General features: G+C 35.3%; 1 protein-coding gene across 1 annotated transcript; it reads left to right on the top strand.

The window, feature by feature from the left end:
- The first annotated feature begins 588 nt into the window (after positions 1-588).
- LOC131046736 (cytochrome b-c1 complex subunit 7-1, mitochondrial) lies at positions 589-15902 on the top strand. Its single transcript, XM_057980526.1, has 4 exons — positions 589-828; positions 931-1088; positions 6283-6330; positions 15442-15902. The coding sequence occupies exons 1-4, from the start codon at positions 723-725 to the stop codon at positions 15508-15510; spliced, it is 381 nt and encodes a 126-aa protein (XP_057836509.1). The 5' UTR covers positions 589-722; the 3' UTR covers positions 15511-15902.
- Positions 15903-16116: the final 214 nt, after the last annotated feature.

Below are 16116 nucleotides of genomic sequence, written 5' to 3'. Positions count from 1 at the left end.
CCTTCTTTACTACTCCGTGAATGATTACTAAAGCGATTTTTTTTCTATTTTTTAAATATCATTTTGATAAATGATTCTAAATTTTTAATTTGCATAATATTTTACAAAAGTTGTTATTATACCTCTAAAAAGTATGATATTGCCTTTATCTCATTTTAATTATCATTAATTCAAATTTAACCAAAATTAAATTAAAGACATCATCGATCATTGAATTTAATTGCACTTCATACTTTATCATTAAACACATAAATATTCCATATTTTGAAACTTGATATCTCTCAACATACTTTACTTAGATTTCTAAAAATATATGCTAATTTTTAATATTATAAAAATCTATTATATAATAAATCACTACTATGACATCAAGAGCCATTATATTATGATTACATTAAAATAACTATTTCAAACTTACCTTTCTTTAAAATTATAAAATAGCTTTTAAATAAATAAAATAATTTCCAAATAAACTAAAATAACTATTAAGTAAAACATAACTCAAAACTTAACATTGTAAGATATTTAAGATATCTAAATAATACAACATTATATGTACCTAGAAGGATCCTCAAGTTTCATTATTTTTTTAGTTGTTATTAAAATAAAACGAAACTCCCAGAGGATACAAAGAAGCATATATATTACATTTCGATAGCCGAAGCCATTGAGGTAATACAATAAAACTTACAGCGCGATCTGAAAAAACCCTAGAAAGAGCCATGACGTCTCTGATAAAGGGGGCGTTGGCCAAAGCAACAAAATTCACAGTCGATTGGGTCACCATTCGGTACTGCACTGTCGTTGGCAATCGCCTCAGGAAATACGGTAAATAAATATACAAAATCTTCTTCATTTCTGATTCTATGATAGTTAAGCTTTATGCAAATTCCTGAGTTTAATTTTATAAATGGATTTGCTATCCGCAAGGTCTCCGCCACGACGATTTGTATGATCAGTCCTTTGATCTGGACTTACAAGAAGCTCTTAATCGCTTGCCCCGAGAGGTAGTGGATGCTCGCAACCAGCGCATAAAGCGTGCTATGGATCTTTCAATGAAGCACGAGTACTTGCCTAAAGAATTACAGGTTAAATTATTTCCTTGTTTTTTGTTATACTTTTTCTTTCATAATTTTCAATTTAGGGTTTTGGGATGCCAATGCTTGTTTTACAAAAACAAATTTTATGCCAAATTGCTGGCGTTGGCTGTAAGTAACAAAATATAGCTTTTACCTTTTCCAAGCTCAATTATCCAAGCCTACGGTAGGATCATAGTTAATTGGAGGTTCGTACCCATATTCGTGGCACTCATCTCTCGTGTTAGAAATGCGTCCCCTTATATGAGGTTGTCCTCAGATGCCAAGTGGCTTGAAGTGCAGTTTCTTTGCATCTTTATACGTCTCCTAGAAGCGACTGGCAAAAATTGAGAAACTTCCTATTGATTTTTAAAGGTAAACCATATAAATTGTATTGTTTTTATTCCCAAACGGAGATATTTTGTTGTTGAGAATCAGACAAGTAATTATAAATGGACTTGTAATTTTCTATTTATCTCACAAAAAAATGTGAGTGTTATTGCAGCAGAAAAGCTTCTATTAAAGCCCAAAGATACTTGTAATTTGTAAGAACAACAATGCAAAAAGCTTAATATTTTTATGTCATAGTTACTAAAACTGGCCAGATTTGTCTGATTTGGTCTGGACTTTTCAAATGCTATAGAATTTTGCCTTTTGTTTTGAAAATTCTGGTTTTTTATTTTTTAAACCAACCGGAACAACTGAAATTCTCATTGTTGGTAACTATGGTCTAATTGTGCATTGAAGTTTATCAACTGATTGAAAATATAGCCATTCTGAGTACTCTTAACCTGTACCTTGTTTTAAAAAATAATAGCATTCACATCTTGGTCCTTCTCTGTCATCTCCAAGATACTGTGATTTAAATTTAAAAAAATAATATTTATTTCATGGCAATGATTATGAAATAATGATAGTCCTTGGTTTCCTTGAAGATCTTTTTCCATACATCAAATTGTAAATTTTTTTAGCATTTTATATTTTTCGATGCTGAATTTAATCTTTTATTTTTGTCATCTTCAATTATTCATATCCTATTATTTAAAAAAGTAGTGTACCAATACCAATCTCCAGTACCAAGACACGTCCTTGTAAACTATGAGTAAGATAATATAATTTCAATTTTTTTGGTTCAGGGCATAAATGGCATCTAGATTGATAGTGACATCAGGATATCTTTTATCTGATGGTACCAGTACCAATCTACTGTACCAGGACAAGTCCTTGTAAACTATGAGTAATATAATGTAATTTCAATTTTTTCCAGTCTGGGTATAAATGGCATCTAGATTGATAGTGACATCAGAATATCTCTTATCCGATGGTAACCTAAGAACCATATTTGGCCTTTAACTTTTAGAATGTAAATTGCACAAGCATATTCTCAGGTAAAGTAATTAAATTTTTTTCTTTAGGTGAATTTAATTTAAGGTTTTCATTTTTAGATTCTCTTATTTGTTTTTATAAAATATAAACCAAATTAGCATCTGGATTGGCTGTCATCTGAAAAATAAGCTTTAGCGGTCTCTAATAAGCCTTCTCAGATAAAGTAATTTAAATTTTTTCTTTAGGTGAATTTATTTTAGGGTTTTCAGTTCTAGATTCCTTTATTCATTTTTATAAATCATGCACCAAATTAGCATTTGGATTGGCCGTCATCTGAAAAATAAGATTTAGCGGTCTTTAATAATCTAATTTTTATGATTGTATGTGTAATAACTTATTTTGAAACACAGAGATAAGAAACCTATAAAGGGTTCAAACAACATGAATATATGGTGATTAAAAAAATGTAAATAATCACAATAGAATTCACCATGAATCTTATGCTACTTATTAGGCATGCCCAGCATGGTCATTTAACCCTTTGAAGCTTCCAAACTTTGCAATCTCAACACCTTGCCCTACCCTTCTGTTGCTGTACGCTTATAATTAACAGACAACGTTGCAAACTCTTTCATTTTTCAGTTTGAATCTTGCTACCACACCTTGACCGCTAAAGTTGTGGGTTGCTCCCCCATCAATGAGCACATTTGTTCTCCAATCCCCCCCAATTCGAAAGGGGTGATACATGGTGCTCTCAACATAGAGGGAATAGTAACTGTCTACACTCCCTCTTCAGCTGACTATAGGCTTTCAGTTTCAGTTACTAATACCTGCTAGTGAAATCTCATCCTCTTCTACACTTTGTGCTCTATACTTGATTTGGGCTCTCCCCTGCCATTGGAGTACACCTCAATCAAATGGATCTGCCTCTTTCCCAAGCACTTATGTGTTGAGTCCCACAGTTCTTTATAGTCAAAGCATAACTGTTTGCTTCCCAATTCATTTCAGGTCATGTCTCTTGGCTGCCGGTTCCTAAAAGTGCATCCAATCCCTTAATGATGTGTGGGTTGAGGAGGAGTAGCCCTCAATTTTTGAGGAAATGGTTTATATGGAGGTTCATGCTGCCTCTGAAGTGGTGATTCAGAGATCATCCTTTGAGTTGAACATTGGAAGGACCTGCTAGCTGTAGTGGTTTCCAATTTCAAGTCCACTTTGATGGTTGCTTTTAATGAATCTGGTTCAAGGGCCTAAACTAGGTCTGTGAGGGTCAGTTCGTTGGTTGGCATGGTGACCGCTTGGGCTTGCAAATTTGGATGATTCGGGGGAGCTTGGGGGGTCTATGTAATTGAAAGTTCAAAATTCAATGTTGTAGAATACCCTACTTTTGGATCTCACCCTTGGCTAGACATGCTCAACTCCCCAATATGTTTGTAAATCATACCCATCCCTTTCCCATGACTTCAATATTTGAAGTGTCTCCTGTCCAATCAATCAGTTAGTAACCTGCCACCCCTCTGTTGGTCATGGAACACTTGAAAACCAATCGACATCTTGTTGTTGAGGAAAGGTTCAGGTTTTATTTTAATTTTAATTTTTTGTTTTTTAAATAAAACTTAATACCTTTGTATTTTGTTTTTTAAACAATGTCGGTTTGTTTTACTTTTTTTTTCAATATATTAAAATATTAAATTAGATTTTTAGCAATAATCTATGTTACCTATTTGGGCCCTGGGACTTCTCGGTTCGGGTTTGGATCTGGATTTGGTTTGACCTAGTGACCATCTAGGGTCCTGTCCTAGACTTGCAGGTTGTTGGCCCATTGTCATAGTTGTCATTGATGTCATGAATGAGTTTTTTGGTCCGGCATGTATGAATGTGATTCAGTTTGGAAGTTTGCTTCAAGTATGTGATGTAAAATTATTATGCTATGAATGTATGTTTGCTTCATACAGCTTCGTGGTACAGAATTTACTCTTACCGGAAGATGTTTTATGTTCGGTCACATCTGGAAGCAATGAGAACGATACTTCAAGATGTTTTTAGGTCCGGTCTTACCCGGATAATGCTAGAAGCATGTTATACAAGTCGTTTAATGATTCAAAGTTGGAAGTTGACACCGCATGGAGATATTTTGGTTGTTGTAGCGTATGGACAGTCCGGTCTCACCCTTCCGGCTGTGCCAACTTGTCAGTCAGATCGATGCGGATATATATTGCCATCTGTGTTTCTTATTAGAGGTATGGTTGTCAATGAACAACTATATTGTGTACTATGTGTATATGCGAAAAAGCTTGTGAATGTAAATATTGTTGTGCGGATTAAGTACAGTGAATAAATGAGACATATTGTGTGCTTCAAAGGAACTGCAACCTATGCATATGTCAGATGCAACTTTAACAGTTCAAATCTTGTATATTCTATTATTTGGCAGTGAGCCTTTTTATAATCCGGGCAGTGAGCCCAAACCAGCAGTGAGCCACCCCTTGTACTGTGTAACCGGTTACGTAATGCATCATTCCTGAGAGAACACTCTCTCCATGGTTTTTCCCATTTTGGGTTTTCCATGTACAAATCTGGTGTTATGTGTTAATTTCATTTGCTGCATTTAAATTATGTTATGTGATTGGTTAGTTAGAAGTTTAAATAAGTTCAAGGTAATACTGATTCACCCCTCCACTCTCGGTATTCCAGATATTCAACACATGTTTGTCTAGGATGAACCTATTTGAACCTGCAGTGTATCACGTGGGCTTTCAGTCCAAGTTGCGAATTTTCAAATTTATTTATTTATTTTTAATTATATTTTGACTTCCAACTTCGACAGAAAGCCCAAAAATTCCCCCCCAACCCTAAAACATGGATTCCAAATATAAATTCATTTCTCTTATTGAATGCAATACAAAGTCTGCGTGGTTTTGAAGATCTTAATTTGGGCTTGGTGGTGGGGGCTCTGCCCCTTGTGGGAGTGCTTCCTCCGTAACCTGTGAGGGCTGTTGCCCTTCCATACCATTGGGGGCACTGCTCCCAGATCCCCTTGAGGGATGCTGCACACATCATTTTCAGAACAAAATAGCATACAAGTTACAACTAAATGCACAAGGTTGCAAGTTTCACTTTAAACTACAGTATGAAAAATACAAAAACTAAGAAATTATATGGCTGCCTGTAATCTGCATTTGCCAACAATCAATAATAGTTCTTTTTTTATAGTGCTATTTTTTTTTTTAAATGACAGTTTTTTATGGGATGGCTAGCTGCCCCATTGAATTTTCTGGGATGCTCCCTGCATTTTTTGACAATTTGGGGTTGGCCTGGAGACGTCTCTGGGATATTCGGAAACAGGGACACCCCGAAAAATGCTGGGAACATGCCCTTGGGTTTCCCTGGTGTATGAATCCACCTTGTAGGAACATGTATTTTAATGTTTTTTCTTTATGGATTAAGAGATGGAGAAATTTTGGTTGTGGTTGAAGGTAGTCTTTAACATGGTGTGTGGTAAGCTTTGAGCACAATTTTAAGATTAGTAAACTTTTGCAATGCTTGTATGAATTTGCATGGTATATACCACAACCTCACCACCTGTACACTGAAGTTATTATTTCCTATTGCAGTGAATTGATTTGAACTTGGGTTACAGTCTTATGACTGCTCCCCATGACCAGCAGGGAGCAACTCTTCGAATGTTTTTGAGAAAATCATATTCTTTAACTTTTATATTTGTGTTGTTATTGGCTTTTTGAACCATGCAATGGTGTTGAAAAGCCCACTGTTGGGTGCTGAAGAATTGTTCTGTTAATCCTAATCTTCTAATAGATGTATTATCTTTCTTTTCTTTATTTTTTTTACTTAATGGGTTTGTTTTGTTCGCTTGCTTCTACAGGCGGTTCAAACTCCCTTCAGAGGTTACCTTTATGACATGCTGGAGTTGGTAAGTTTTCTGCAATTTGTGAGATCAATTTTTTAAATTTAATGTCAATCATTTCTCTTTATTGTTATTTTGTCAAGAACATGATCCCATTTCAGTTTGTATTCCCAAGTCTGTGTAAACAGGATATGGTTGCATCTGTAGTTTGTTACTGTTCTAATTATGATTAGCTGCAAATGTTTATATATCGTTCAGGGTACATGTCCTTTGCATTTCCAAACAATAAATTTCAGGCAAATTGTTGCTAAATATCTATACAATTGGCCTAATAGGCTTTTTTCTATTGTAATTTTTCCTAGACATATAGAAGTTTAAGAAGCTACAGTTCAAGAGGAAAAATATGCTTTACATTTGCATCCAGCTTGGTCTTGTGGGGCCTGTTTAAGCATCCTGGCACTTAGCAAAGTTTTGCAGGTTTTGAGCCAGGGTTGAGAGGGATTATCGCACCAATATCTTCAGCCATAGCACAAGACCATAATCCACTGGATGTTTATTGTATGAATGAAAAGTTACACTTATAGTAACTGTAAGTGATGATCAATGCTTGTTTAATTTGATCGCCTTGTTGCTCATCAATTTGCCTGTCTTAGCTTGGTCAAACCAACCAAAGTGCATTTGCCTGATAGACTCTGTAGGAGGGTTTTGAACTTAACAATGATCAAAAGATGTCTGTGTTAATTTTAGCAGTCAGATTAATAATTAAAGAACAGAAATCAGAACATAACACAAAATTAACACATGACACACATATACCCTGGGAAAACCTCCCTCTTGGAGGAAAAACCCAGCAACAAGATTCAGATCAGATTATATTAATGTCAAATGATAGCCAAGTACAAATTTGCCCACCTAGGGCATGAAAAATTTGACTTATCTGAATCTTGAATTCTGATCAGAGTTTGCCTTGCTTTCAATCTGAAGATAATCGGCTCCTTAGGATGAATTCGCTCAGCTAGAATGCAATTCGCTGTCCACCAAAGGATTTTGCTAGACTTGGAACATAATTTGCTGAGCCTTGAAGGAATTCGCTATGTCTTGGAATCGCTTGCAGATCAGATCGCTGATTGTAGATGAAATGCTTGTATTGTATATTAAAATGGATTACAATGCATTGATTATATAGGGGGTACAAGTAATTTATTTTGCCTTAGTCGGCTATAACCACTTTGGTGCCAAAATGCAATAAGTTTGAATTCCATTGCAAGTTACATGAATAGGTCCACACGTTGCATTTAACCTCAGCACGATATCCTTAGCTCATGTGCTTAAGTGGGACCAAAGATTTTATTACAAGTTACATGATTGTAATCGATTTGGTTATTACAATATGTTTTAATTATTATTTAATTAATAATCCGATCTTAGCTATTAATTTCAACAGTCTGGTCTTGCCACAGGAAATACATGAATATATATCAAAACATGAGCCAAATATATGACTTTGTCAGCCATAATATGCTCCTGTGGGAGCAATGGAAGTCTTGACAGGGATTGAGAAGATGGCACAACTGGTAACAATGAAGAATATATTCCATAATATCTACTGAACAGTCTGAAGTAACTTGCAAGGATGAAAAATGAGTGGCATAAATGTAAACTAATGGTCGATGACAAAGGGCCAGCTTTGTTACATTTAATCAGCCAACCAGGACGGATAAAACTTAAAACTAGCTGCTGGTTTAGTACAGCCAAAGATGATTTTTGACCAAATTAGCATGCCCCAGACTAAGTTGATCTTTATATTCTGTCAAAAGTTTCCCATGATTTTAACACAAATATCTACTGCACAATCTGAAATAACTTGCAAGTATGAAAAACAAGTGGCATAAATGTGAAATAATAGATGGGGATGAGGGCTAACTTCATTACATTGAATCAGACAATTTTTGATGGATAGAACTTTTTTTTTGTATTAGATATAATATAACCATACAGGAGTATAATCAGTTTCAGCCAAGAGAGTAGTGATCACAGATACAAAATCATGGATAAAACTTTAAAAGTTGACTGCTGGTTTGTTATATTGAGAGATATGACTTTTGGCAAAATTAGTGTACCCCAGGCTAACACGGTGGCCATTTTCAGTGAAAAGTTTCCCATGATATTAAAACAAGCTTACACTGGAACAAATTATAAGCTGTTCATGTGTTCTGCTATGGTGATGGATAACATTGGTATAGAAAATTGAAATAAGCATGGCCTTATTCACTTTTCCTCCAGAGAGGATTGAATGTCAGTAGAGGAAAGTAGTCAGTTAATATATGTGTGTTCCTACAATTCTGTTGAATATCCAGTTACACTCAAGCAAATTGATTTTGTTTTGTAGAAGCTAATATTATTGCCTCCAATAATCTACAGCTTTGTTAAGTCCACTACTTGTTTTCACTTTGACGTGTAAAGATAACATACCATTACAGTATGTTGTTGATCCTGTGATTTGAAGTAGTAGAACAAAAGATAGGAGAAAAAAGAAATTGACACAATCCATAATTTGCTACTCAGTTTAAAACTTTAATATCATTAATGATACTTGGATGCAGCGAATGCCAGAATTTCAAGTCTCTAAATTTTGACGACAGAGCCCTTGCTCTTAGATTTTAAAAGTTTTACTAAATGATTAATCTGTCATGAAATTGAAAGAGTTACAAGATACAGAAAATGAAAATTCTCTTTGAAAAGTTATTTTCCTGTTGCTTGGAAAACAAAGGAAAATAAATAAATAAGGGCTTTGTCTAGAAATGAAAACTGTCTTGTTATATGTCTTTAAGTACTTTGTAAAATTAAATTTTTCTTGCAAAGACAATAATCTCTCAGAAAAATTAAAAACTCCGGGCCTTTACCTTTTGACAGTTTTGTTATTGTGAGATTTTCCCAAGATCAAGAGGCAATGGAAAGCACAAATAAGAGAGACAAAATAGATGATAGAAATAAACTGTATTCTATCAAGATGAAACCACTGATCAACTGGATCATCAATCGATACATACAATGAATATGAGCCTGCTTATATAGGCAAGGCTATATGGATATGTGAGCACACAAACATGACATGTGGCTCAATAAGAAACAAGGGTATGTAGGAAATAGGTGTAGGTAGGTAGGAGAAATAATATAATAGTCCACATGAGGTGGATCACCCACTGAATGTGGAGCGTAACAACAAGATCAACACCATAAAAGGTGGAAATTCTCCTACACACACTATCCCAATGTGGCACAAACACCCAAGTGTCTCATACGCAAACTACTATGAAATGCATTTCCTAAGTAAAATTAAGTAAGTGTAATAATATCCAAGATGAATAATTATTTACACCAACACCCCCCCTTAAGTGCAACTTAGGGGAATGCACTAAAGTCTACAATGCAACTAAGAAATGCAAGATGGGTCCCGGCTACAAGGCCATGTTAGGTACCCATGTACAAATGCAAATGCATGAAAACCAATGCAAGGAAATCTCTCACAAAGTGGGGAAAGAGAGAAAAACCCAATGGGAAAAAACCCTCCCCCAAAAGAGAGATGAAAACTAGATACAAAGAACTCTCATAGAAGTATGTGAGGAACAAAACCCCATGTGAGGAAAAAGTCCCCCCCATATGAGAGAAGAAGAAGAGAGACTAGGAAGCCCCCCCTCAATCTGGAATTTGCACCAATGATAGAAGCTCGATGTATGAAGAAACTGCTCCACGAACGTCGAACAACATTCCTCCCCTTAGGAAGAAACAAAACCAAAGGTGTATCCAAAAAGTCTCCCCAATCATGAAGGGAAGATGTATGAAAAAAACTCATGATGAAAGGAATCTTTGAAAATTGCTCAAGTCTCCCCATGTCGATGCTGAAAGATACCCCCTCCAAAGGTGGTAAACTGTGTCACACTGCTGAAAAAGGCACTCCAAGATCTAGTGGAGATGGATGTAGAACATGTCCCAAAGACTCACATGTCTCCTCAAAAGATAAAGAGACCTTTTCCAAGTGTTGTACAAAGGTATCCACAATCATGTCAACCTCTAAAGATTGATCATGTAGAGAATGCACAAGAGGGTTAGAGTGATCCCTCGCAACAATCAAAGAAGGATCATCTTCATCAAAGAGAAGATGAATGTCATCAATGGTATCTCCCAAATCTGTAATGTAGGACTCCACAAACAAACCTGTAATGTCTGTCAAGTAGGCATCCCAATCAACTGAAGCTGGAAGACATGAAATATCTTGCTGCACTGAATCATAAGAAGGCAAAATTGTCGCACTAGCTGCATCATCAGGTGCAATAGGTGGTGTGATATCAATAGGAGATGAAATGCAAGGCTCAAGAACAAGGTCACATGTGAGAATCCCCAAGTTCAAATGCCCAAAGTTATCCTCAAAATCTGAATCATCAACATAGGAAGAATCAACCTCATCAATAGGACCAAAATGTGAAAAAGAGTACAACCGAGATGCATGATCAACCACCCCAGTTGCAATGATAGCTCCACTCTCCAAGTCTCTAATGATAACTGAATCAGGTGTGAACTCCACAATTTTCTTAGTTGCCCCATGTGTGATTTGATAGATGGAAAGAAGATTATTTGTAAGTGGGGTACACACAACACATCATTGAAGGAGTTATCCCCAATGGCAATAGATCCTTTCCCAATCACATCCATGTATTTATGATTGCCCATCAAAATCTGTGGCATGTGGCAAGGCTCAAATGTAGAAAACATAGACTGCGAAGATGCCATATGATGAGAAGCCCCTGAATCTAGAAGCCATTTCCCTGAATCATGAGTTGTAGTAACACAAAGAGCTTGTCCCTTTCCTTTATCTATCCCAAAAGAGTGATCCTTTCCTTTATCCTTGGAAGAAGAAGCCGATGTAGACATTCTATAAGGTAGGTTGATTCTATTCTTCTTAAGAAGAATCTTCAACTCATCAATATCCTTCTTATAACAATGATGCTCATCATGTCCTGACTTCTTACAATATCCACAAAAAAGATTATCCTTATATGATTTCCTCTTAGGTGAGAATGGTGTATCACCTTGTTGTGGAGAGGAAGATTGTGCTCCATCTTGTTGTGGTTTTGACTTAGGTTGTTTTTGATTCTTGCCTTTTCCTTGATTACTTTGATTCCCTTTGTTAGCCACCAAAGCTTGTGACTTTGAAGATTTGAGAATCCCCATCGTGGTCAACTTAGATTGCTCAAGTATCAACATCTCCGTGAATGAATCAAATGAGGGAGAAGTATATGAGGAACCTTGAGCTAACCTATGGGTGTGAAAGCTAGATACAAAAGCTGCATACTCTGAAGGAAGCTTGTCCAACAAGTTATAAACCAATTGAGCATTCTTTTTGTCAATTCCACAATTCGTTAGCTGCCACCAAAGCTTGTGACTTTGAAGATTTGAGAATCCCCATCGTGGTCAACTTAGATTGCTCAAGTATCAACATCTTCGTGAATGAATCAAATGAGGGAGAAGTATATGAGGAACCTTGAGCTAACATATGGGTGTGAAAGCTAGATACAAAAGCTGCATACTCTGAAGGAAGCTTGTCCAACAAGTTATAAACCAATTGAGCATCCTTTTTGTCAATTCCACAATCCGTTAGCTTTGCTCTTAGCTCAGTTGCTTTTGTGACATAATCTTGGATTTTATCAAAATCCTTGGGATCCAAAGTTGTGAGTTCACTATCAAGCTTATTGCCCTTAATTTCATCAACTTGACCATACAATTTCTTAAAAATATCCCAAGCTTCTTTAATTGTTGTACACTTATCAATGTGAAAAATGAGGTCATTTGATACATACTTTCTAAGTGTTCCAAGTGCCATAGCATTCTTAGTAAGCCATTCAATTTGAGCGTTAGGATCAGCCTGAGGAGGGATCAGGTGGTGCTGTAATAGTTTCATTTACATTATGAATGAGTCCTTTTTCCATTAGTTTAACTCCATGCCTTAATTTTTCATGATGCATAATTATGAGGAGTTAAAAGTGGAAATTTAGGAGTACCCATAGCACCAAAATGAAAAAACACAAGATAGAGAGAGGCACAATCACACAAGACACCCCCCCAAAACACTCAATCAAGAAATCCCCCCAAAATGGTGATTTTGACACTTTATACTTAGTGCGTATACAATGGGCCACTTGCAAAACAAGGCAAAGTGGACTTCTGATTTCAATTTACAACTTCTCAAAATGAGATCTAAGAGACTTCAACAAATACTGCTAGCGATCTAAACTGAGATCCAAACAAAATACAAGTACCAAATATGCCAAAAATGACCAAATACTGAAAGTACAATTTCTACTCAGAATCACTGCAAACAAATAGCAGATTATGAAAGTAGATGAAAAAATATGCACTTTAAAAAAAAATGGCACCTGAAAAGGAGTCCATATGAGCCCAAACGAAGCCTCCAAAGTTGTAAAAATTGGGATTTTGTGATTTCCGAAAAACCTGTATCCGAAAATCAGAAAAATTCTGCACCACTATACAGATCACGAAATTCTACCCCAAATCAAAAAAAATTGTTCGAAAAAACAAGTCCGGATGAGTGAGATATCACTATTTGAAAAATGCCTGCAAAATTATAATTTCTAGAAAATTTCCGCCGCAGCGTCAAACTTGAAATGCATCTAGATTTGGCCTCCGAAGTCCGATTTGGATGAAACAAAAGGCAAAACTGACTTTCTTGGACCTCTTAAATCCAATGGTAACCTCATATTTGACCCATCAAGCTTCAATAATAACCTGCAATAGGAAACTCCAAAATACACAACTCCAAATAGCATCAAATTTCTCTCAATTAGCAAACCAATGACACTCTAATGGCTCTGATACCATGTGAGATTTTTCCAAGATCAAGAGGCAATGGAAAACACAAATAAGAGAGACAAAATAGATGATAGAAATAAACTTTATTCTATCAAGATGAAACTACTGATCAACTGGATCATCAATCGATACATACAATGAATATGAGTCTGCTTATATAGGCAAGGCTATATGGATATGTGAGCACACAAACATGACATGTGGCTCAATAAGAAACAAGGGTAAGTAGGAAATAGGTGTAGGTAGGTAGGAGAAATAATATAATAGTCCACATGAGGTGGATCACCCACTGAATGTGAAGTGTAACAACAAGATCAATACCATAAAAGGTGGAAATTCTCCTACACACACTATCCCAATGTGGCACAAACACCCAAGTGTCTCATACGCAAACTACTATGAAATGCATTTCCTAAGTAAAATTAAGTAAGTGTAATAATATCCAAGATGAATAATTATTTACACCAACAGTTATCAAAATAGTGTTCGTAATTTTGAAATTGTGATCCCTTGGTTTAGACTTAATGATTTTAACTCTTCAGGTAACTTGTGGCTTTGACGATAGAGCCCAAAACTTCCAAGTAATTGATTTTAAGTTTTAACCTATATGTCTTCATGTGGGATTTTTTAGAAAGAGTTGAAGCTGAGACCTCCGAATTATCAAAAGTGGCTTTTACCAAACAAGATACTTTTCTGATTTTAGAATTAATTAATTTTTTGGTTATGTAGAAAAATTTGCATCGTTGTTAGCAAGAAAAAGTTGAAGCTGAAAGACTTCTAGAAAGAGTTGAAGCTGAAAGACTTCTAGAAAGAGTTGAAGCTGAGATCTGTAAATTATCAAAAGTTGCTTTTACCAGACAAGACACTTTTCTGATCTTAGAAGGAATTATGTTTTTGGTTATGTAGAAGAATTTGCATAGTTGTTAATAGTTTTTTTTGAATATGACACCAATGTACACAGCCACAGGCTTCAATGCTTAATACTAGTGCTTTGCCTTATTGGACCTGTTAGAAATAAATACACCCACAAATTCAGTATTTAAAAAAAGAACATATGGGCTGTTACAGCAATTTCATTTCAGCTCTTTGCTTTTCTTACATCTGCATTTTTTGCACTATCATTCCTCAAGGAGATTTCACTTAGTCATAGTGTGGGTTTCTGATTATTATTGTGCTGTATTGTTCTAAAATATGAAATGCATTATATCATATATAGAGTTTGGGTGTTTTTTTTTTTGAGCAGCCAAAGATCAAAGTATCTGCTGGGTTTGTTGTGTTAGCTAATTTAGCTACTGGGTTTCTGATTATTATTGTGCTGTATTGTTCTAAAATATGAAATGCATTATATCATATATAGAGTTTGGGTTTTTTTTTTTTGAGCAGCCAAAGATCAAAGTATCTGCTGGGTTTGTTGTGTTAGCTAATTTAGCTACTGATTTTGTTTTCTGCTTTGGCCATTATCGAAGGATATTTCTGTTAAGAAATTTAGCTGGATAATTGGGAACTAGGATTGTCTATTTGTGTGAGACAACAGATGATTGGCAATTTTTGGCTATTTAATCTTCAAACAGTATGTGTGTGTTTTGCATATTGGTTGTTATGGCAAACTATACTATGCTTTGAAATATTTCCTTTTTGATGTCAATATCAACTTCAGCTGGATGATATCCAAACTTTGCATATTTTTAAATTCCTTAGAAAACAAAAACTTCCTTGTCAGTTGACAAATGGCTCTGAAAAGATACTTTGGGTAACTACTCGCTTATTTTGGAACGAGAGCTTGTTTTTTTGACAAATACAACACATGCTCTTTTTAAAACCATAAATAAAATCATAAAAATTGCACAGGCGTTTCTCTTCTTCTGCTGAGATATTTTTTAACTGCATGTTTTTTTATGGCCGGTTCATTTTTGCTGTAAGGTTGTTTATTCAGAGATTGATGGCTGACAAACTGTTCTACTGAATTGTCATTTCCTTTTTGTTTTCAATGCATGGCTGAACTTGGACTATTCCGTGCCCTCTCTTTTTTCCAAGAGTGTTGGCACAAGATTTTATCACTGCTTGCCATTTTGTCATTTTTGTTTTGATGGTATTGGTATGACATTATAAATTTTTAATATGTTTCCGAGGCCGCCTTGTTCATTAAATGAAGTTAGTTATCAAGTTCTCTACTCAAATGCTTTACTGTATGTACTGTATAGCTACTAAAAATCTAATTTTGAAATATTAATGTAGTAATCAGATATAAGGCAACTGTCATGTGTTTGTTGAAAATTAGCTTTCTGTTTGCAGGTTAAAGCAGAGAGGAAAGAACGTGAAGCCTTGGGTGCTACTCCACTATATGAACGCACCATACCGTGATTTAGTTTTTAGTGAGTTATATTTTATTGGTGTGCTTGATGTGGCCACCCAATGTCAACAAGTCTTTTCTGACACAAAATAAATTGCTGTGTAGTGATCCTATTCTGTAGACAGAGTTTTGAGTCTTTGGAGTGAAGTCATAGTTGTTCCAGTTGCCCTGTGCGTAGCATTTATTTGTATCCAAGGCTCAAATCTGTAGAAAGATTTTCATAAATGCAAAGTTTATTGTTATTTTTCCTTCTTTGAAACTAGAGGATCTGGAATAAATCAATTATGGACTTTGGATTTGGTTTAGATGAAAATATTATCTAATCAAAGTACTCTGAAGCTAGAGACCTTGGTGTCAGTAAAGAAATTCTTATAATGAATTTTGCATGCTCCTCTTAAACATATACTTCTTTTCTGCTTTGGTTGACTTATGTTTGTTTATTTTGATTAGTCAGTAGTTTTGAAGGAATCTTTGAACCCAATTTACAATAACCATTTTGAAAATTTCAAACTCATTTCCCGTTATTTACCATAGGGGCACTTTCTTTTACAGAATGCCCCTGTACAGGGGTCTGTTTTAGTGGATCTTATGTATTGAGGAATATTTTTGGCTCAAAT

The sequence above is a fragment of the Cryptomeria japonica genome, chromosome 3 (assembly GCF_030272615.1).
Source record: "Cryptomeria japonica chromosome 3, Sugi_1.0, whole genome shotgun sequence".
NCBI classification, from domain to species: domain Eukaryota; kingdom Viridiplantae; phylum Streptophyta; class Pinopsida; order Cupressales; family Cupressaceae; genus Cryptomeria; species Cryptomeria japonica.
Note: the sequence above shows the minus strand (reverse complement) of the source record. Positions and strands in the feature narration are given on the sequence as shown.

What these genes read in the sequence shown, in the direction of transcription:
- LOC131046736 (XM_057980526.1), top strand. Translation starts at nt 723, where the DNA reads ATGACGTCTCTGATAAAGGGGGCGTTGGCCAAAGCAACAAAATTCACA. An exon ending in CAATCGCCTCAGGAAATACG is followed by an intron (nt 829 to 930) that starts GTAAATAAATAT and finishes GCTATCCGCAAG; the next exon opens with GTCTCCGCCACGACGATTTG. An exon ending in TTTATGACATGCTGGAGTTG is followed by an intron (nt 6,331 to 15,441) that starts GTAAGTTTTCTG and finishes TTCTGTTTGCAG; the next exon opens with GTTAAAGCAGAGAGGAAAGA.